General features: G+C 49.1%; 2 protein-coding genes across 6 annotated transcripts in view; both read right to left on the reverse strand.

The window, feature by feature from the left end:
- Positions 1–376: 376 nt before the first annotated feature.
- Positions 377–3951, reverse strand: uraha (urate (5-hydroxyiso-) hydrolase a). The gene is made up of 5 exons (XM_018763486.2): positions 3881–3951; positions 3555–3649; positions 2680–2822; positions 1301–1436; positions 377–623 (listed from the first exon to the last, which is right to left on the reverse strand). The coding sequence occupies exons 2-5, from the start codon at positions 3606–3608 to the stop codon at positions 534–536; spliced, it is 423 nt and encodes a 140-aa protein (XP_018619002.1). The 5' UTR covers positions 3609–3649; positions 3881–3951; the 3' UTR covers positions 377–533.
- Positions 3952–9371: 5420 nt separating this feature from the next.
- Positions 9372–17706, reverse strand: part of LOC108940910 (RNA-binding Raly-like protein) — a 65471-nt gene continuing 57136 nt past the window's right edge. For all 5 annotated transcript variants that reach the window (XM_029256465.1, XM_029256466.1, XM_029256464.1 and 2 more), the window contains 5 exons: positions 15842–16005; positions 14262–14375; positions 11985–12142; positions 10009–10063; positions 9372–9819 (listed from right to left, as the gene is read on the reverse strand). In XM_029256465.1, the coding sequence (XP_029112298.1) occupies positions 10025–10063; positions 11985–12142; positions 14262–14375; positions 15842–16005 (475 nt within the window). In that variant the 3' untranslated portion in view covers positions 9372–9819; positions 10009–10024. The remainder of the gene's footprint in view (positions 9820–10008; positions 10064–11984; positions 12143–14261; positions 14376–15841; positions 16006–17706) is intronic.

The following is a 17706-nucleotide window of genomic DNA, read 5'->3' on the forward strand; positions in this document are numbered from 1 at the left end:
TCGAGCGCGGAGTGACTGATCGCAGGCTCTAAACCCAGACAGTAGACTGGAATTTCGGAGAGGGTCGAAGTGCAGAGACCGAGCCCCGTATATGGTTTTGTCCAAGTCTTCCCTAAACGTTTCTGATTCTGCATATTAAATGATATTTTAGATTTTGATGAGGTGACGGAAGAAGCAAGGCTGGATTAAAGAATTCAGTAGCTCTCTCTCTGACAGCTTTCATGAACTCCACAAAGAATTTCTGTTGTGCTTCTTACCTCGGTCCTTGCAAGCTTGCTTTCTGAAATTTTATTCGCAAATTCTAAGATTCCAAACAAAACCAACACAGCTCATTGTCCAGATAATTAGAAATTATATTTTATTGATGTATGTGTCACAAGGATTAATGGCCACAGATATAAGCAAACCATTTTCAATTCAGCGTAACTTGAAAAAAAAAAAAAAATCCTTAAATTTCCTCACAATGTCGTTAATTCAATTTAATTTCATTACACGAAACGCAATCATCCTGTACGAAGATGCCAGTGCGCTCTCTAGCTCCCCCTGTAGGTGCTGTAGGAGAAGCGACTGAGGAGCAGGGGCACGTGGTACTTCCGAGCGGAGTCACTGATGGTGAAGACAATCTGGAAACAAACACAAGTTAAGGACAGTGGTCAAAAGTAAACCACACACTATCTGCGAGCAGGCTGTAAGAACGAAGGAAGTTCTAACACCACTTTTTTAAATGCTGTGAATTCTCCCACAGTGAAACACAAAAATTAATTATTAATTCAGCTGAGTGGGGGGTGCAGTGGATTTGGCCTGTGCCTGCTCTCTGGTGGGTCTGGGGTTCAAGTCCTGCTTGGGGTGCCTTACGATGGACTGGCGTCCCGTCCTGGGTGTGTCCCCTCCCCCTCCAGCCTTGCACCCTGTGTTGCTGGGTTAGGCTCCGGCTCACCGTGACCCCCTGCTTGGGAGGAGTGGCTTCAGACAGTGTGTGTGTGTGTGTGTGTGTGTGAGAGAGAGATTTAGCTAATGCTTTTTTCCCCAAAGCAACTTCCAGCATTAAGGTACTTATAATTATTTACCCATTTATACAGCTGGGTAATTTTTACTGTATAATTTAGGGTAAGTACCTTATTCAAGTGTACCACAGCTGGAGGGGGGGATTCAACTTGCAACCTCTGGGGCCACAGGCAGTGGCCCTAACCCTAACCCTACCAGCTGCCCCCGGAGGAAGTAGAAGGACCCTGAAAATTATGAGACCGCTCAGAAATGAGACACGTGAGACAGCACACAACCAGTCAGTCTCTTTGCTCACCTCGACATACGGGTAGAAGCAAGTTTGACCTTGGTTTTCCCAGTATTGTCCAGTTTCAAAACGCATCTTGTACATCCCAGGGGTGAAAGCCTCCCTGGTGATGAGTCCTGGGCAGCGGCCGTCATCATCTGTAGTCCTAGAATAACCAAAGGGTTTGACAAAAGGCTTTAACTTTTATCTTAGACATTGACCCAACTGATGAATTTTAATACTGCACAATACACAGTAATACAGAACTATATTTATGCAATATCCAACAGATCTGTGATGAAGATGAATTCTCACACATTATAGAGCAATTTTGGGGGTGCGGTGGCGCAGTGGGTTGGACCACAGTCCTGCTCTCCGATGGGTCTGGGGTTCGAGTCCCGCTTGGGGGTGCCTTGTGACGGACTGGCATCCCGTCCTGGGTGTGTCCCCTCCCCCTCCGGCCTTACGCCCTGTGTTACCGGGTTGGCTCCGGTTCCCTGCGACCCCATGTGGGACAAGCGGTTCTGAAAATGTGTGTGTGTGTATAGAGCAATTTCAGTTCACTTGTATATTCACTGAGAGAGTGTATGTGATGGTGGTACATTGGCATAGTGGGTAGTGCTGGTGCTTCACAGCTCCTGGGCTGTGGATTCAGACGTGGGAGTCTCACCCAGTCTGTGTACAGTCTGCCCATGTTCAAGTGGTTTCCTCCCACAGTGCAATAATACATGTTTCAGGTAAACTGGTGACTCTAAAGTGCCCTTAACATACCCTGATTCAAGCCTTATGCTTAGGATACTTCGGGATACACTGTGGACCACCAGAACCCTGCAGTACTTAAGTAGATTTATTTTATATTATAGGTTACAATTACCACAGGCTTACAATGATTTACCCATTTATACAGCTGGGTAACTTAACTGGAGCAATTTCAGAGTAAGAACCTTGGTAAAAGGTACTAGAGCTGAAAGTGGGAGTTGAACCTGCAAACTTAGGGTCAAAAGGCAGGAGTACTAACCTCTATGCTGTCAGCTGTCCCACATGGGTTTAATGATAAAGACTTATAGAACCTATTCATTTGATTCTAAGGAACCTACTGCACATCTATCCACCTGTCTGATACTTTTCTCTAAGCAACATGCAGTGTTAAGCCACCTTCTATTATTTACCCATTTATAGAGGTGGGTATTAATTTACAGGAGCAACTCAGGTAAGGATCTTAAGCAAGAGTACTGCTGTAGAAGGGGAGATTTGAACCTTTAACCACTGAGTCCAAAGGCAACACCTACTCACTACACCACCCCTCTAATTCTGTAATAAATTAATGTTTCTCTGACTGTTGCCCTACTCTACAGATACGATTTGAGTAACCATGGTAACAGGTATCCTTTCCTCTCGCATGGCCGTACCCTGTGGAGATGAGGCTCCACAGTGTCAGAGCGGTGTCCAGGCGGTGCAGGCTGATGGGCATCTGGGATGCCGGGATGCCGTCCACGGTGTTCAGCACATGGGTGGTGATAGGACTGCTGTGCTGGGCAGCCATGTCTGAGCTCTGTGGGTTCGAGGAACACAGGTGGAAGAAGCAGCGCAGGCCACAAGGAGGAATCGGTCAGGGAAAGGAGGCGGTTTCAGTGAAACCGAGTGTGGCGAGACAAATCTGAGCACAAACTGAACCGATGACCAGTTGAACAACAAGAATACGAAGCGAAATGCGCTGTCATCCACATCGTTTGATTTATGTTTCGATCATAAAAACTGCAGGGATTTGGGATGAAATATGGCTTCAGATCAGTCTGTCTTGGCAGTTTCTCTGGTTTTTCCTACATTGTACAGATTTCTTAATGAACTTGTGACACTGATTCCCCTTTTGTGTGTGTGTGTGTGATGAAAACAGAGCCCCCCCCCCTCCCCCCCCAAGAAGGCCTTCTGAATAACTATAAGCACTACAGCATTAAAGCAAAGAATTAAAGACATATAAACAATGCATTCAAATATCCATTTACTGAAATATCGATTTTGCTGAAATAAGAAACCAGGCTCGGGATTTATTTTGTTTTAATAAAGAAAAAGAAGTAGTGCCCATCGATTCCTGTTCATTTTTTTTGATGGATCAGTTTTATATTGAATGCAGGCTGTAAATGTTTGCCGGTACAACAAGGTACGCAGCGTTATAACTAACGTGGAGAAAAACACGTTCTCGTGACGTGTGGCTTATCACGTGATTTATTTAAAAGTTCACTGCTGAGTTTTTCTCTGTGCGTGTGGTCGATCCGAGGTCAAATACCTGCTTCGCGGCCACAATGTGAGCCTCGACGTGCCGCAGGCGGGCGCGGCTCATGCACGCGCTTCCCTTCGCACCCCCCACGGCAGTTGATGCACCTGTGTGTAGGCGAACCCGACAGGTGAGCCCCCTTGCGCACACAGCCCGCACACGGATCTTTCACGTTCACCCACCACAGAGCTGCAGTATTCCACACACTGTCCCCCCCCCCAAAAAAATTAACTAATTAATAATTAAAAAAATAATAAAGTGTATGCTTTTCTATAATCTAGCGTTGACTGTTTGCTCAAATAACTCACAGACCCACTGAGAAAAGGCGGTTTCCTTACAAAAGTCCAAGGAGGCGGAAGGCCAAGTCGGGTGTCCGCTGCCTGGTATCAGATCCAAGGCCCGGTGTGTGTGTGTGCGTGTGCGTGCACACACTGTCGGTTCCCAGCAGTCAGCAGCACACAGTCCAAAATACAGGAGTGTCGACCGAACACTCGATTTTGACCTGCAGGTCCAGCCAATGTTAGCAGTGCTTCACCGAGAACGACTCCCTGTTCTTCTTTAGAACAGGATTAAACACACACACACACACACACACACACACACACACAGAGTGAGGATTCAGAGCAAACCCCACACACACTCACACGGCACTGTGCAACATGACAGATGCTCTGTTGATCTTAAAATGAATGGTTAACTAACCCAACTTTACCCCTTCCTCTTCCCCCAGTAACTGTGGCGTAACCACTAATCTACAAATGCTTTTGAATTATTAACGCGCTCAAAACTGATTTAAAAGTTTCCTTCATGTAAAAGTCGACCCTTTTTCTTGCGGGCACACAACAGTAAACATCTAAAATAGCGTCTGTATTTCATCCACAAGAGGGGGGCGGTGGCGCAGTGGGTTGGACCACAGTCCTGCTCTCCGGTGGGTCTGGGGTTCGAGTCCCGCTTGGGGTGCCTTACAACAGACTGGCGTCCCGTCCTGGGTGTGTCCCCTCCCCCTCCGGCCCTACGCCCTGTGTTGCCGGGTAGGCTCCGGTTCCCTGGGACCCCGTATGGGACAAGTGGTTCTGAAAATGTGTGTGTATGTATTTCATCTGTAAGAATGAATAATTGCACACCTAGATATTGTTTTAAAGCGCTGGCTGGAATGGGAGGGGTAGCTGCCTGTGTCTATATTTCGTTGAGCACTACCTCGCTACATGAGACCCGAGGAGGCCGGCCAGCGGTGACAGACGAATCCCGTGCCGACGGAGGATGATGCCCATCTGCCGTGACGATCGAGACGTTCCGTGCCGAGCTGCGGATCCAAGATGCCATTTACCAGCATTATAATTATTACTTGTTACATGCTGGCTTACAAATTGTTACTTTCTAGAATGCCCAGGAGGGGTGGGCAACCATTGGCCCGTGGACCCCCAGAGGTTTTTCTTTTCCCCTTAACCTTCAGTTGGGAGTTTTTGCTCCTTTCCCCGGTGGCCAGTAGGGATACTTATAGCTCTATAATAAGTTCTTCATTATGGTAGCCATTAGTTGACTGTCTTCTTTGTTTGTATCAGTTTTTCTTGCTGTTTGCCTGTGTTAAGGAAGATGTGCTCCGTGTCACTGCGTGAGAAGAGCGCTCTATAATAATAATAATAATAATAATGCTATTCATAAAGATTGCTTTCCATCTTAGAAATCCCAGACAAAGTGTGGATACCTACATAATTTTTTGACATAGTTAATTGCAACAGTGTGCAGTGATGATGAAAGGCAGGTATGCGCACTGACGCATGGACGTTTATGAACAACAGGTAACAAATAAAACAACTATATCATGTCCTCAGCAGGCTGACCTGGCATTTGTTCAGACCATTCTACAACTTTTAATCATTTTTAAATCATTATGATCATTTATATTATTATTTTTTAAGAGCTTCATATGTATCATGTAGTGGTTAGAGCTGCTGTCTTTAGATCCAAAGGTTGCGAGTTCAATCCCCCTCCACCAGCTCTAATACCTTTGAGCAAGGTAATTACCCATCTGTATAAATGGGTAAATGAGTGACTATAATATTAATGGAATAAGTAACAATTGATTCAAGTTTATCTTTCTCTTAGCACATCGAAGCCACAACCCAGTCCTGCAGATACTTCTCGCACAATATTCGCAGGATCCGTCCCTACCTCACAACTTACTCTGCTCAGCTACTTGTCCAGGCCATGGTGGCATCCCATCTGGATACTGCAACTCTCTCCTGTGTGGCCTTCCCGCTACTGCCATCAAACCTCTTCAGCTTTTACAGAATGCTGCTCAACGAGTTGTGTTTGATGTGCCAAAGCGTTCCCACGTATCTCCTCTTCTCATTTCTCTGCACTGGTTTCCTATAGCTGCCCAAATCAAATTAAAGCCCCTGGTTATTGTCTACAAATGCATCAACAGAAGTGCTCCCAGCTATTTACAGGTCTTGATCAACCGCTACACCCCAACTAGACCCCTTCGCTAATCTATTTCTGCTCGCATGGTGGTCCCGCACATGAAATGTAAAGCACGGAGGTTCTCGGTTCTGGCTCCATTGTGGTGGAACGAACTTCCCCTCTCACTCAGAACTGCGGAAACTCTGTCTACATTCAAGAAGGGTCTGAAAATTCACCTTTTCCAGACCCATTTCGCCCAAGATCTTTCCAGCTCATGTACGTACCGTGTAAATGTCATGCACCGTAACTTCATGAGCATCGCCAGATAAAGCATTTCTTCAGCAACTACTTCGGCATTGTTTTTGTTTGCTTGTGTATCTTTATAATGTTATAAAAAACTTGGTAGGAAGGTATCAGGATTTGTCTATCCTGTGTTTTATGCACCTACTTGAACGATGAACCTTGGTGCAGGAAGTGGTAGGTAACAAACTAGGTTTACTTGAGTCACATGTCTGCAGCTGTGTCTCTTTCTCTTAATGTACAATGCATAAATTGTACTTTTGCTGAGATGTACGTCGCTTTGGACAAAAGCGTCTGCTAAATGAATAAATGTAAACGTAACTGTAAGCTTGTAATAATTGTTTTCTTAACCTTTGGATAAAAAAGCATCAGCTGAATGAATAAATATATTAGTGAGAAGTACACAGTATCCAGGCAATAAGGTAAGTTGTTCCCCTTGATTTCCTTCCGTGGGAGATTAAAGTGAGAAATTAAGCAGTCAGTGCAAATGATAAAAGTGAATCGCTTGGCCATCTCAACAACGGAACGCCAATTTTAAACGAAACAAAGGGAAGCGAAGACCAACCACACATTGCTACAACGTGCATTGCTGCCGTTTACTGTGATACCCAAGATTACGACTCATTGATCACTCTCTGTAGAGGAGGTCTGTGGAGACGAGCTGCAGTTTGTCATCCATCTCTCAAATATATCATAGATTTTTCGACGTGGCTTCGAAAGAAAGGGTTACATTAAGAACTTTCACAGTTTGTGAGGTTTTCTCTACATTTTTTGTGCGTTAATGGACACATTGCAAAAGCAACTGTCTGGTGAGCAATGTCATTTTATAGTTGAAAGGCTTAATGTATCATATTAAATTGCTTACTGTCTAAAGAATATGTTTATGCTTATATATCAACATTTTAAATGGTTTCCCAAAATACCGCAATGAGGAAAGAAAAAAAGGCCATTGCTGCCCTTCAGTGGAGAAATGAACCATCAATATTGTCAGATTTTACCTCCAGAACTGTTACTTTAGAGAAGGCAGTGCCATGCCGCATGGTTCCACTGCTGGGATCACTCAGTGAGAAGAGGCTTTAAGCTTGATTTTACCTTGTCACACATTAATTTACCGCATTTGAGCACATGTGAACAATCGTGACCTGTGTTCTTGTGTTTAGAATTCCAGTTTGAGCCCAACACTCTCTCCAGCTGCCTGGAACAGAGGAGAGGTGAATCGATGGAGTTCCGGTCATTTGGACAGCAAGGTTCATCCCCCGGTGCGGAGGCGCAGCAGGTTTGGCCGGGTCCTGCTCTCTGGCGGTGTGGGGTTTGAGTCCCGCTTGGGGTGCCTTGCGATGGACTGGCGTCCCGCCCTGGGTGTGTCCCCTCCCCCTCCAGCCTTGCACCCCGTGTTGTCGGGTTAGGCTCCGGCTCCCCGCGACCCCGGTCCGGATGAGTGGTTTCGGACAGCGTGTGTGCGTGCGCGTGGGTTCATCCCCAGCGGCCGTGTCAGCGCCATGAATGTCCCATCGTGCAGACCTCTGTGTGTCTATTAACTCCTTATTTCTACCCAAAATTCTCACAGCTGTGGGTAGGTTCTTCCGCAGGTGTAGAAAACCCACATTTGTCACATCCTCCTCTCCCTTTTTCTCTGCAGCAGCAAAAAAAAAAACAAAGAAGCACGCGGCGAATGAAAGGACTCGCAGTCTTTTGTAATCAATATGAAAATACTTTTACTACGTTTACAATGTACTTGTTCCCACTCGGCTTGTATGAATGCAAACAAACGGAAACGTAAACAGGACAAGTAATCTACAAAAACAGCACAGGAGAAAAAACAAAAAGTTGTTTTAAAAAAAGAGCAGAGGAAACCCAAAACGAAAAGTCTGGGTAAAATCAGACTGAGCTGATCAGATACAAGAAAGTTTACAGTATTACACAGTTTTACACACTAACCCTGCCAGTTTAGTCAGTTCGCTGCAACGTATACATGGAAGGAGAAACGGGGCCACTGCATCGCTCATAGTGAACACCGAGACAAATGTCCCTCGCAGCAGAGCCCCAGCTACTTTGGGAGGCAAGCGTGGTAAAAAAACACACAAACACATCATGGGTAGGGATGCTGGGTGTCGGATGGGACAAGGGGACGGGACTGACCTCGGAGCGCGGACTGAGGGCTGGGCCTGGAGACTCAGTGGCACGGAGATCCATCCCATCGCCGCGGTGATCATGCAGTCGGGAGACAGTAGCTCCGCCCCCTACCCATTAAATGCCAACCACAGCAGCAGAGGCTCATAGAGAGCGTGCCGAAGCACGTCGGCGGTGCTGCCGTGGGGTGTTTCCAAGGTTTCAAAACCACGGGCCAGAAAGGGAAACGGAAGTACAGTTTACGCTGTACTCATTATGAGGCCACCAGGGGGCACCATTTTCCACACCAGTTTACAATAGAGGGACGCTGGCTTCAGCTGGCTGTTGTAAAGTGTCGGTGACGCTCACATCGAGGTCAGAGGCGACTTGGCACCAAACCGTCAGCGACATACCCAGGAGCCGGGTGACGGGGCTCGGTCATCTCTTCCGAGATCACGGCTGGGTTTCCGCAAACCGTAACGCAAATAGTTCCAGCGGCCTCTGCGATCGCGACAAACCCACCCTTGGGCACCGTATGTTCGGGACCCCCTTTTTTCAGCAGTGAGGTAACGTGAGGTAATGGGAAGTAATGTCGGTGTGCCAAGACTCCGTGTGCAGCAGCTGGTCACTGTGGTTCCCAACGGGCCCAGGCTCAGCGCCGATGTGCCATTAATTACCTCCCGATAATGGTGTGTTGACAGCTGCCGCCATAGTAACTGGGGGGGGGGTTCCCACTGCTGTTAAAATGGGCTCACGGTGCAGATAAAGGAAAGCTGAAGGGGGTCCCACGGGGAGGTACTGGCCCAGCCCAACCCCTTCCGCTTGTCACAGACTCCTGCCAGAGCTGAAGGGCTCATCCATGGTCATATTCTGGCTCAACTTTTTTTTTTTTTTTTTTTAAATATATGAGTCTGAAGACAGAGCTTTCATTATATGTGACCCAGGATAAAATGGATTATACATCGTTAGTATGTTTTCACTTTCCCTTCCTGGAAGATAATTACTCTCGCATGGATAAAATCAGTTTCTGCTCGTGTCCCGTGTGTTAATCCCAGCAGAGCGGCTCCGCCGAAGATGTGAACCTCGTTCCTCAAGATAAGCTTTAATTGGCGTGTCAGTGAGAGAGGATTTTTGCGGGTGGGATACAGCGGCAAACCCAGCTAAAAAGACAAAATGACGGCAGCTACGGAGATGTGCTGGAAGGAAGCGGAGATGGCGGGAAGGCAGCCGGGCGGCCCTGCGTGTGCGAGCGGCGACGAGCAAACATCGGGGCGGGCGTGAGCGTTTGAAGGAAACGGTGTCGGGGCTTTCGAGATGGACATTGATGCAGCTCGAGTCCTGTGAGTATGAAACTGGTAGTCCTCGGGATGAGTGTTTCCATGGTAACCGCTGGACCGGCGAAGGCCACCCCCCTTCCATGTATAGCGGCCCCTCCTCTTGCTCCGTCACCGGGCTCCGGTTAAGTCTGAAAACAAACGCCGAGACGACGAGGATGTGTGTCAGGAAACCAAGTGAGTCACGGCGTCGCGAGAGCAGGGCAGCGACGCTGTTTTGCTTTTTCACCGTTTCTCGTGCGACAGAGTGCAGCAGCGGGCAGTTTGTTCCGCTGCTGGGGGGTGCGGCGTTTGCGATCTTACTTGTTTACACTGCGTACCTCAGCTGTGGCCCCTTCACATGTCGTCCTCCAGGTCAGAGCTGTGGGGGTTCATCTGTGGGGCGGAAACACACACAGTTACATCATGGTACACTCTGGTACGCTCAGTGTAACTCTGCTCACGACTCAAGCAAATTACTCTCACGTAGAGGCTCGTAAACATCCGGAAGTCACTTCTGCCGCGTCCCTGGCGTGCGTTCCGTGTTAAAGGGGATGTCGGGTCCTGTCAGTTTGGACGGTTGGAAGGATGCACACCGCCGACTCTTGGGAGTAGGGTGGGGTGGGGTGGGGTGGGGGGGCTGACATTGCCTCCCAGTTTCCCCTGTCTCCTGTTACACCTGTGCTTTTTCCCTGAGTTGAATTGTAAGGCATGTGCACCATCTCCTTTCCCTCTGTTCCCTCCACTTCCCATTGCCCTGCAGATGAGCCCCCCCCACACACACACACACACACACTGCATGCATCCACTACCGCTTTCGATTCCCATATTTTCCCTCCTCCTCGCAGGTGCTTTGGCCCTTTTTGTCCCGCATGCTCCGCAGGCCCTGCTGCTTGCCGACCGCACAGGCTCCCTCCCGCTCCCCTGCCAATGGCTACCACGCCTCTTTCTAGACGCTCCCCCACCGTTCTTACGATCGGTAGGTGGCAAAGTAGCCGGACACGGTGCTCGAGCACAAGCACTGTCGCTGTGAAGAAGAGCGATGCTGATCGGCACAGTGGAGACGATGCTCAGAATTCACGCGGACGGCACATGGCCGACGTGCAACGAGATGCCGAAGGTCCATTAGGGCAGTTACGCTGCTGGGGGGCGGGGGTGTGCGGTAAACAGTTGAAGAGACAGCAGAATGGGAGGAGCGGGGGGGGGGGGGCGGGAAAAAGGAGGGAGGGGCAAAAAGAGGAGAAGGACGGGCGGGTGATGGGAAGCGAGAGAAAGCCATAATGGCAGCGCATCTGTCCGGGCCCCCGCTGCGTACCGTCCCGGCCTCTGCGTGAGACTTGTCGCCAGGACAATGTGGTCCTTCGCTTGCAAGGAAGGGGGTGGTGGTGGTGGGGGGGGGCACACGGTTTCCCCCCAGGGCTGCTAGGTAATTGATGCTTTGCTTTTGTAGCACGGGCCCAGTGATGGCGAGAGAAAGTACTTAATGTGTCACCCAGGTAGGGATACACTCCAGGGTAATTGCACATAATTAGGTCCTTGGGGTTCTGGGGAATAATAACACTCTGTATAAATCTATATATACATCTCAAAAAGTGACAGGAAAATGTTTGGGGCGGTTGGTTTATTTGCCCCCCCCCTTTTTTCGCAGGTCCCAGACACGGCTAATGTGAGCATGTCTGCGTGCGAGATGTGCGTTTACTTGCGTCGCTGACTTGCGCCTGCCCTCGTGCGGGGCGTGTACTCGCGCGCGCGTGCGTTTCCCCATCAGCATCCCGCCGCCCTCGTTTGTGCGAGACGCGCACCGCTCGCATCTCCAGCTCTTGAGCCAGATTTATCAGTTGTCAGTGCAATTTCCCATGGTCCTCTCTGCTTTATTGGACTTATCTCTGGTCCCCCACGCAGAGGAGCCATTCCTCAACCCACCCAAACGCACAGAGCAAGTGGGCCCCGTCCTACCGCAGCGTGTAAACGAGGGAAATCGCTCGCGCGGATGAAATATCTCGAAAGGGGCTCCGCTGAAATGAAAGCGGGAGCCGTAAGGCGTATTGCCGCGGCGTGAGTGTACGGGCGTGATTATTAATAACGTGTAGGAATGCGATCCGGTGTATTAGATGAGAGCGATGGGGTCGGGGTGCGGTAAACGGGACTGAATCGCTAAGTTCGACTCTGGAAAAGGTTAGCGGGTTCACGCGCGGTGTGAGCGCGAGAGGTAACGTTGGAAGGAGCGTGCGGACGTAACAGCGGCGCCGTCGAGACTGTTACGCGGCGCGGAGGATTTTCACCCAGCGCAGCGGCTGCGGCGCATCGCTGCAGTTACCAGGCGGTGGCTGTCGTCATCGCTAGCCTCCCCCAGCTCGGGGCTCTCTCTCCGGGGGCGGCGCCGGGGGCTGTGGCTGCTGGGCGAGCGCTCGGGACTGCTGGCTGGGCCGTGGTATGGGGACGCCGACAGGCTGCCGTCCCGAGTTGGGGGAGACCCTGTGTGTAACAAACGCACCGTAGTAAATCCAAGCAAAGCGCCCTCGGGAGTACCGAACACCTTCCCAAGAGCTGTCGCTTTTTCGTGGCATTATCGAGGCTCTACTACCACGACACGCTCTCTGCTGCGGCAAAACACTGTCCGTTCCTGCAACACAATTTCCATGATTGTAACACACTCTTCATTATTGCGAAACGCTGTCCATCACTGTAACATGCTGTTCATTACCGTGAAACACTGTCCATCATTGTAACACACTGTCTACTGCTGTAAAATACTGTGCATTACTGTAACACACCGTCCATTATTGTGAAACACTGTCCATTACTGCAAAACACTGTTCGTTACACCGACACACTATCCACTACTGTAAAGCACTGTCCATTACTGTAAAATACTGTCTGTTACTGTAACACACCGTCCACTGCTGTGACACGTTATCCGTTATTGAAACACACTGCCTATTACTTTGACTCACACTTTCCTACTGTGACACACTGTGTAATATCGTAAGAGTGTCGATTAATGTCCCGTATGACACGTTCCCGGACCGCGTGTACTTCAAACCTGCTTTTGAACATCTGCAGCGATAACAGGTCTACAGATGGTCTTGTGGAATTAAGGCACCAAATAAAAGCTCAATCTTTTCCCACTTGACTGCATGTTTGTTGGAGTAATAATGGATCCAATCGCAGCGTTAATGATCACGGTCCCACTGAAGGAGCAACCATAAAGTAAACGGTGTGTTTTTATTTGCAAACAGGGCACACCAGTGTGGGCACTCTGGGCGCTTTCCCTCCTCAGCAACCCGGTGGCCTGCAGGATCCTGCGCCCGGCAACGCTCATCGCGATGCTTCGTTTATGTCCTTTCAACTCATGCATACATCAGTGGAGAGTGACCCATTGTAAGTAGTGTATCTAGCAGTGTAAGTCTTTGGGTGCTCTGGTTTCCTCCCACAGTCCAAAGACATGCTGTTCAGGTTCACTCATAGCATGAGAGTGACAGAGAGAGTGTGTGTGTGTTCCACTGATGTATGGATGAGTGACCCATTGTAAGTAGTGTATCTAGCAGTGTAAGTTACCTTGGTGAATAAGGAGTTCATTGGAAGTTACTTTGGAGAAAAGTGTCTGCTAAATAAGTGTAAATGTAATGTTTTTGTTGGTGTCAATGGACTAGACAGGCAAGGTCAGATGCAAAACCTTCAATGGTTTTACACTTGTACCAACAGGCCAAAAGTCTTGATACGCTCAACATTTGAATCTAATTAAAAAGTGTCTGAGAACCAGGGAGCAGCCATGTGGTAATAGTACTGTGGTGCAGAGGGCTTGTGTGGTCAACTGAGACACCGCAGGACTCAAAGCGATAAGCTGCCAGGATAGTCCAAATGCATCGATCGCCCAGCAGCGACAGGGGGCACAATTGATCGCGAGCGCACGAAGGGGGCAGCCATTAGTAAAGAGAAGAGTCCACCCACCGAGAGAGTAAATGAACACGGCAGTGAAAGAGCCCCTCAATACGTGCGCCGCTCATTACTCAAGAGCAAGTTATTGGAAATGGGGGTGTGTTGTGTGCGTGTGCAACTGGAGAATATTTACAGTGATTTATTTAGCAGGCACTTTTTTTCCAAAACAGCTTCCAATGAGCTCTATGTAGTATTACCAGCCCACACACCTTATTCTCCAAGGTGACTTACACTGGGTCACTCATCCATACATCAGTGGAACACACACACACACTATGGGGGAACCTGAACAGTATGTCTTTGGAGTGTGGGAGGAAACCAGAGCACCCAGAGGAAACCCACACAGATACAGGGAGAACATGCCAACTCCACACAGACTGAGCAGGGACTGAACCCGCATCCTCTCTCCCCACCCAGGCGCTGAGACAGCAGCGCTACTCGCTGCGCCACCTTGCCGCCCAAGAAGAAAGACTGATCGCGATAATATTCAACAAGTGCAACAAAGTATGCACGGAAGCTCTCAGACAAAAACACTTCACAAGGAGAAACACAATGGGAGGGGGGAGTGTCAGTTGGCCTGTTGGCACCGGTCAAAGGGTGCAGAGCCCCACGGCCACATCCGAGGGGAGACAGGCCGTCCTCTGCCGTCAAATACCTGTTGGGTCCCGCTGCTGTCGGTCCATTCTGTCCAGACTGTCCAGCAGGCCGTCAATCTGCACCTTGATGAGAGTCAGTTCCCGTTTTATGGTCTGAAGCTCCTCCATCTTCACTGCAGAGGGAGACAGAAAATCAGACGGGAGGAGCGATGCAGAGAGCGATTGTAAAAGCGGATGGGCGATGAGGCTGTGGAGTTACAAGAAGAAGGAGCGTGACATGGAAAAAAAATGGGAAAGAAGGGATAGATGTAGTGAGGGTGCGGGACAAACGGGAGTAAGAGAGGGTGAAAGGAAAGGCTGGTAGAGAGGGAGTGGATGGAGAAAGAGGGCGACGGGTGGAAAACGTGGGATGAGGAAACAACGGAGGCGAAACAAAAGAGGGACAGATGAGGAGAAGAGAGAGGAGGGGAGATCGAGGGAGTGATGAAGGAGATGAGAAGAGACAAAGCATGTTCACGGAGGATCAATGAAGTGCCCGGAGCCCGAATTAAATCCAATGGGAAATGGAGGTGGGGTTACAGCCCCGAGGTCCGGGTGGGGTCCAGATAGGCCCCGAAGGTCGCCGGATCTGCGTTCGCTTTCACCTTAATGCTCGACGCGGCCCGTTCTCAGCCGAGCGCTAGCGTTCAGCAACGCCCCCTCGGAAGCCTGGTTCGCCCCGCGGCACGAACGCACGACGGATCTCGAACGCCGTCCGGTTCAGCGATCGAGAGCCGCGGCAAAAGAAAGAGCAAAGAGTTCAAACGCGCAGCTTTGTGACCTCTGAGCTACAAAGGCAAACTCATTTGAGTGTGATGCGCCGGCAGTAAAAACTATTAAGAGTTGTAATAAAGCAGCATAAACAATTCTTATTTGTTCTGCACTATTAATCTGGTATAACTGCACGCGCTGATAGGCCAGGGCCCATTAGGAGGAGAGGGGCTGCACCGGAGGGGCTTTTAATGAAGGCACCATCTGGTGTGACTCGCTGTGCCCTGGAGCGCAAACCGCTGCCGACCCCATATGACACAGCCGCGCGCGCGCACACGCTCTCAGACGCAGCGATGCGCCCAAAAAAGAGCACGCACAAAGCCACATTGTTGACCTACGACAACATACGCACGCGCGCACGCACACGCAAACTCGCTGCTGCCGCTAAAACACACGAAACACACGTTTGCTTTCCAATCATTCGCGAGATTTCGCAGGGACGTTCGCTCCGGAGCAATAAATGATTCCGTACGTATAATGCCACCCTAATGAAACTTAAAAGCGCGAAAGCTGAAGGATATATTTTGTGGGGATGTCACCGCGACATCTGTTCTTCCGAGGTTTACTGTCCTTATGGGGACGTTTGCTCACTCGTTAAGTCTGACAAGACATGATCGCAAACACACACACGCACCCGCGCACGCTCTGTGGTTGATGTCTGACTGTGATCGATTTTCCCAACGTCCTGCATTTCCTCAGCAGGCCCTCGAACCCTGTACCTGATTTGAAAACACCGGTCATCCTCTGCATCCCCTGTCTCACGAGCACTGACTTGTTAAGCCTGTGAGCGACTAGAGCCGCCCCACCCCCCCGGGATCCCAGCACTCACACTTGGCCCTGCTGGACCTGGAAGAGCTGGGCCTTGACCTGCTCTTGGAGGGCAGTCTGTCCCGGCTGCGGTGCAGGCTGGAGGAGGAGCGGGGTCGCTTGGCTGGGCTGGACCCGTGTGGGACTTGGGGCAGTGGAGCTGGCACACGCTGGTAGTCATACACTCTGTGAGGGAAACCACATGGTCAACACCCTGATGGTCACACACCCTGGCTGTAATACACCGTGTTTTGTGAGGAAAAACACAACGGCAGAGCTGGCAATAGTCACCTGCATCACTCAGCCAACTATCGACGGCTCATATTTAAACAGCCGAGAACAGATCTTTAAGTAACTGTTGACCACACATATAAAGGATCCTTCACCAGCTCCATCAGTGAAATCATCCCATAATGATTTAAATCCAATGCTGATGGCGAAACCATTTAAGCACCTTCAGCAGCAATGTCACTGAAGTACTGAGAGCGCAACTCCTTTGGACCCGTGCTATTAAAGTCGGCCCATTCTGGAAAGCCTCTTCTGATAAATGAATGCTTCGGTGATCCAATATTGATTTTTATAAAGAAGGAATTGCTATGCAGCTGGAGTCTGAAAGCAGCCTTGTGTCTCAAAGACACGTTGTTCTGACAGAACAATGAGAGCCACCAGAGCATGAACATGGAATGATGGTGCGCTGGACATGAGGAAGACATCTACGGAACAGCTAGACTTGCTACCGAGGTCAAAGTCTGGTGAGCTGGACTGAAAGTTTCATAGACAGAATTTTAAAACACTCACTGATATGGATGCAGAAACCATGTACCACAGCAACCTCAAGCAGCCCACTTTAAAAATATCTAAGTACTAAAAAAAATTTTTCTTTTTACCACTTCCAGAAGCCTTGCATGTATTTATTTAGCACACACTTTTCTCCGAAGCGACTTCCAATAAACTCGAGTGTTATCAGCCCACACACCTTATTCACCGTGGTGACTTACGCTGCTAGATACACTACTTACACTGGGTCACTCATCCATACATCAGTGGAACACACTCTCTCTCTCTGTCACTCACAAACTATAGGGGAACCTGAACAGCATGTCTTTGGAGTGTGGGAGGAAACCAGAGCACCCAGAGGAAACCCACACAGACATAGAGAGAACATGTAAACTCCACACAGACTGAGCAGGGACTGAACCTATGTCCTCTGACACCACCCAGATGCTGTGAGACAACAGCGCTACTCGCTGCGCCATCATGCCACCCCATGTGGAAGAAAACATTTCCAAATGTAATGTTTATATATATATATACATAGTCATAACACTCCATGATTTCTCCAAAGCTACATACAAAGATTATTAAGTAGTATTTAAGTGATACATTTACCCCAGGTGATTTACACTACCAGATTCACTACACTCCCTGCCATCATTCACCCAGATATACACCAGGGCAGCATAACACATTTAACCAACACTTTTCTCCAAAGTGGCTCACAACAATTTACCCATTTATACAGCTGGGTAATTTTTACTGAACCAATTTAGGGTAAGTACCTTGTTCAGGACTATTACAGCTGGAGGTGGGATTTGAACCTGCAACCTTTCGGTCCAAGAGCAACAAATGTAGATACTATCCACCCCAACTCACACCGATCTCCAAGCCCCATTTCACCTGAAACACATGTTTTTAGGCTACAAACTCTACAAACACCACGAGAAAACCACACTTACAACACGCTGTAATTGTACACACACACACGCCTACGACTCATACGTACACACTTACGCGGCCCTCGCACACCTACAGAAACACCTACAATCTGTGTCCACTGCAGTAAACGGAAGCGTGCAGGCTCTCATTAAACATCATACGCACAAACAC

Source organism: Scleropages formosus, chromosome 11 (genome assembly GCF_900964775.1).
Source record: "Scleropages formosus chromosome 11, fSclFor1.1, whole genome shotgun sequence".
Taxonomy (NCBI): Eukaryota; Metazoa; Chordata; class Actinopteri; order Osteoglossiformes; family Osteoglossidae; genus Scleropages; species Scleropages formosus.

Excerpts from the sequence above, each read along its gene's own strand:
- uraha (XM_018763486.2), bottom strand. The coding sequence starts at position 3,608 with ATGAGCCGCGCCCGCCTGCGGCACGTCGAGGCTCACATTGTGGCCGCG. Across the intron at positions 2,823-3,554 it reads ACATTGTGGCCGCGAAGCAG|AGCTCAGACATGGCTGCCCA; the intron begins GTATTTGACCTC and ends TCGAACCCACAG. Across the intron at positions 1,437-2,679 it reads TGGAGCCTCATCTCCACAGG|GACTACAGATGATGACGGCC; the intron begins GTACGGCCATGC and ends TGGTTATTCTAG.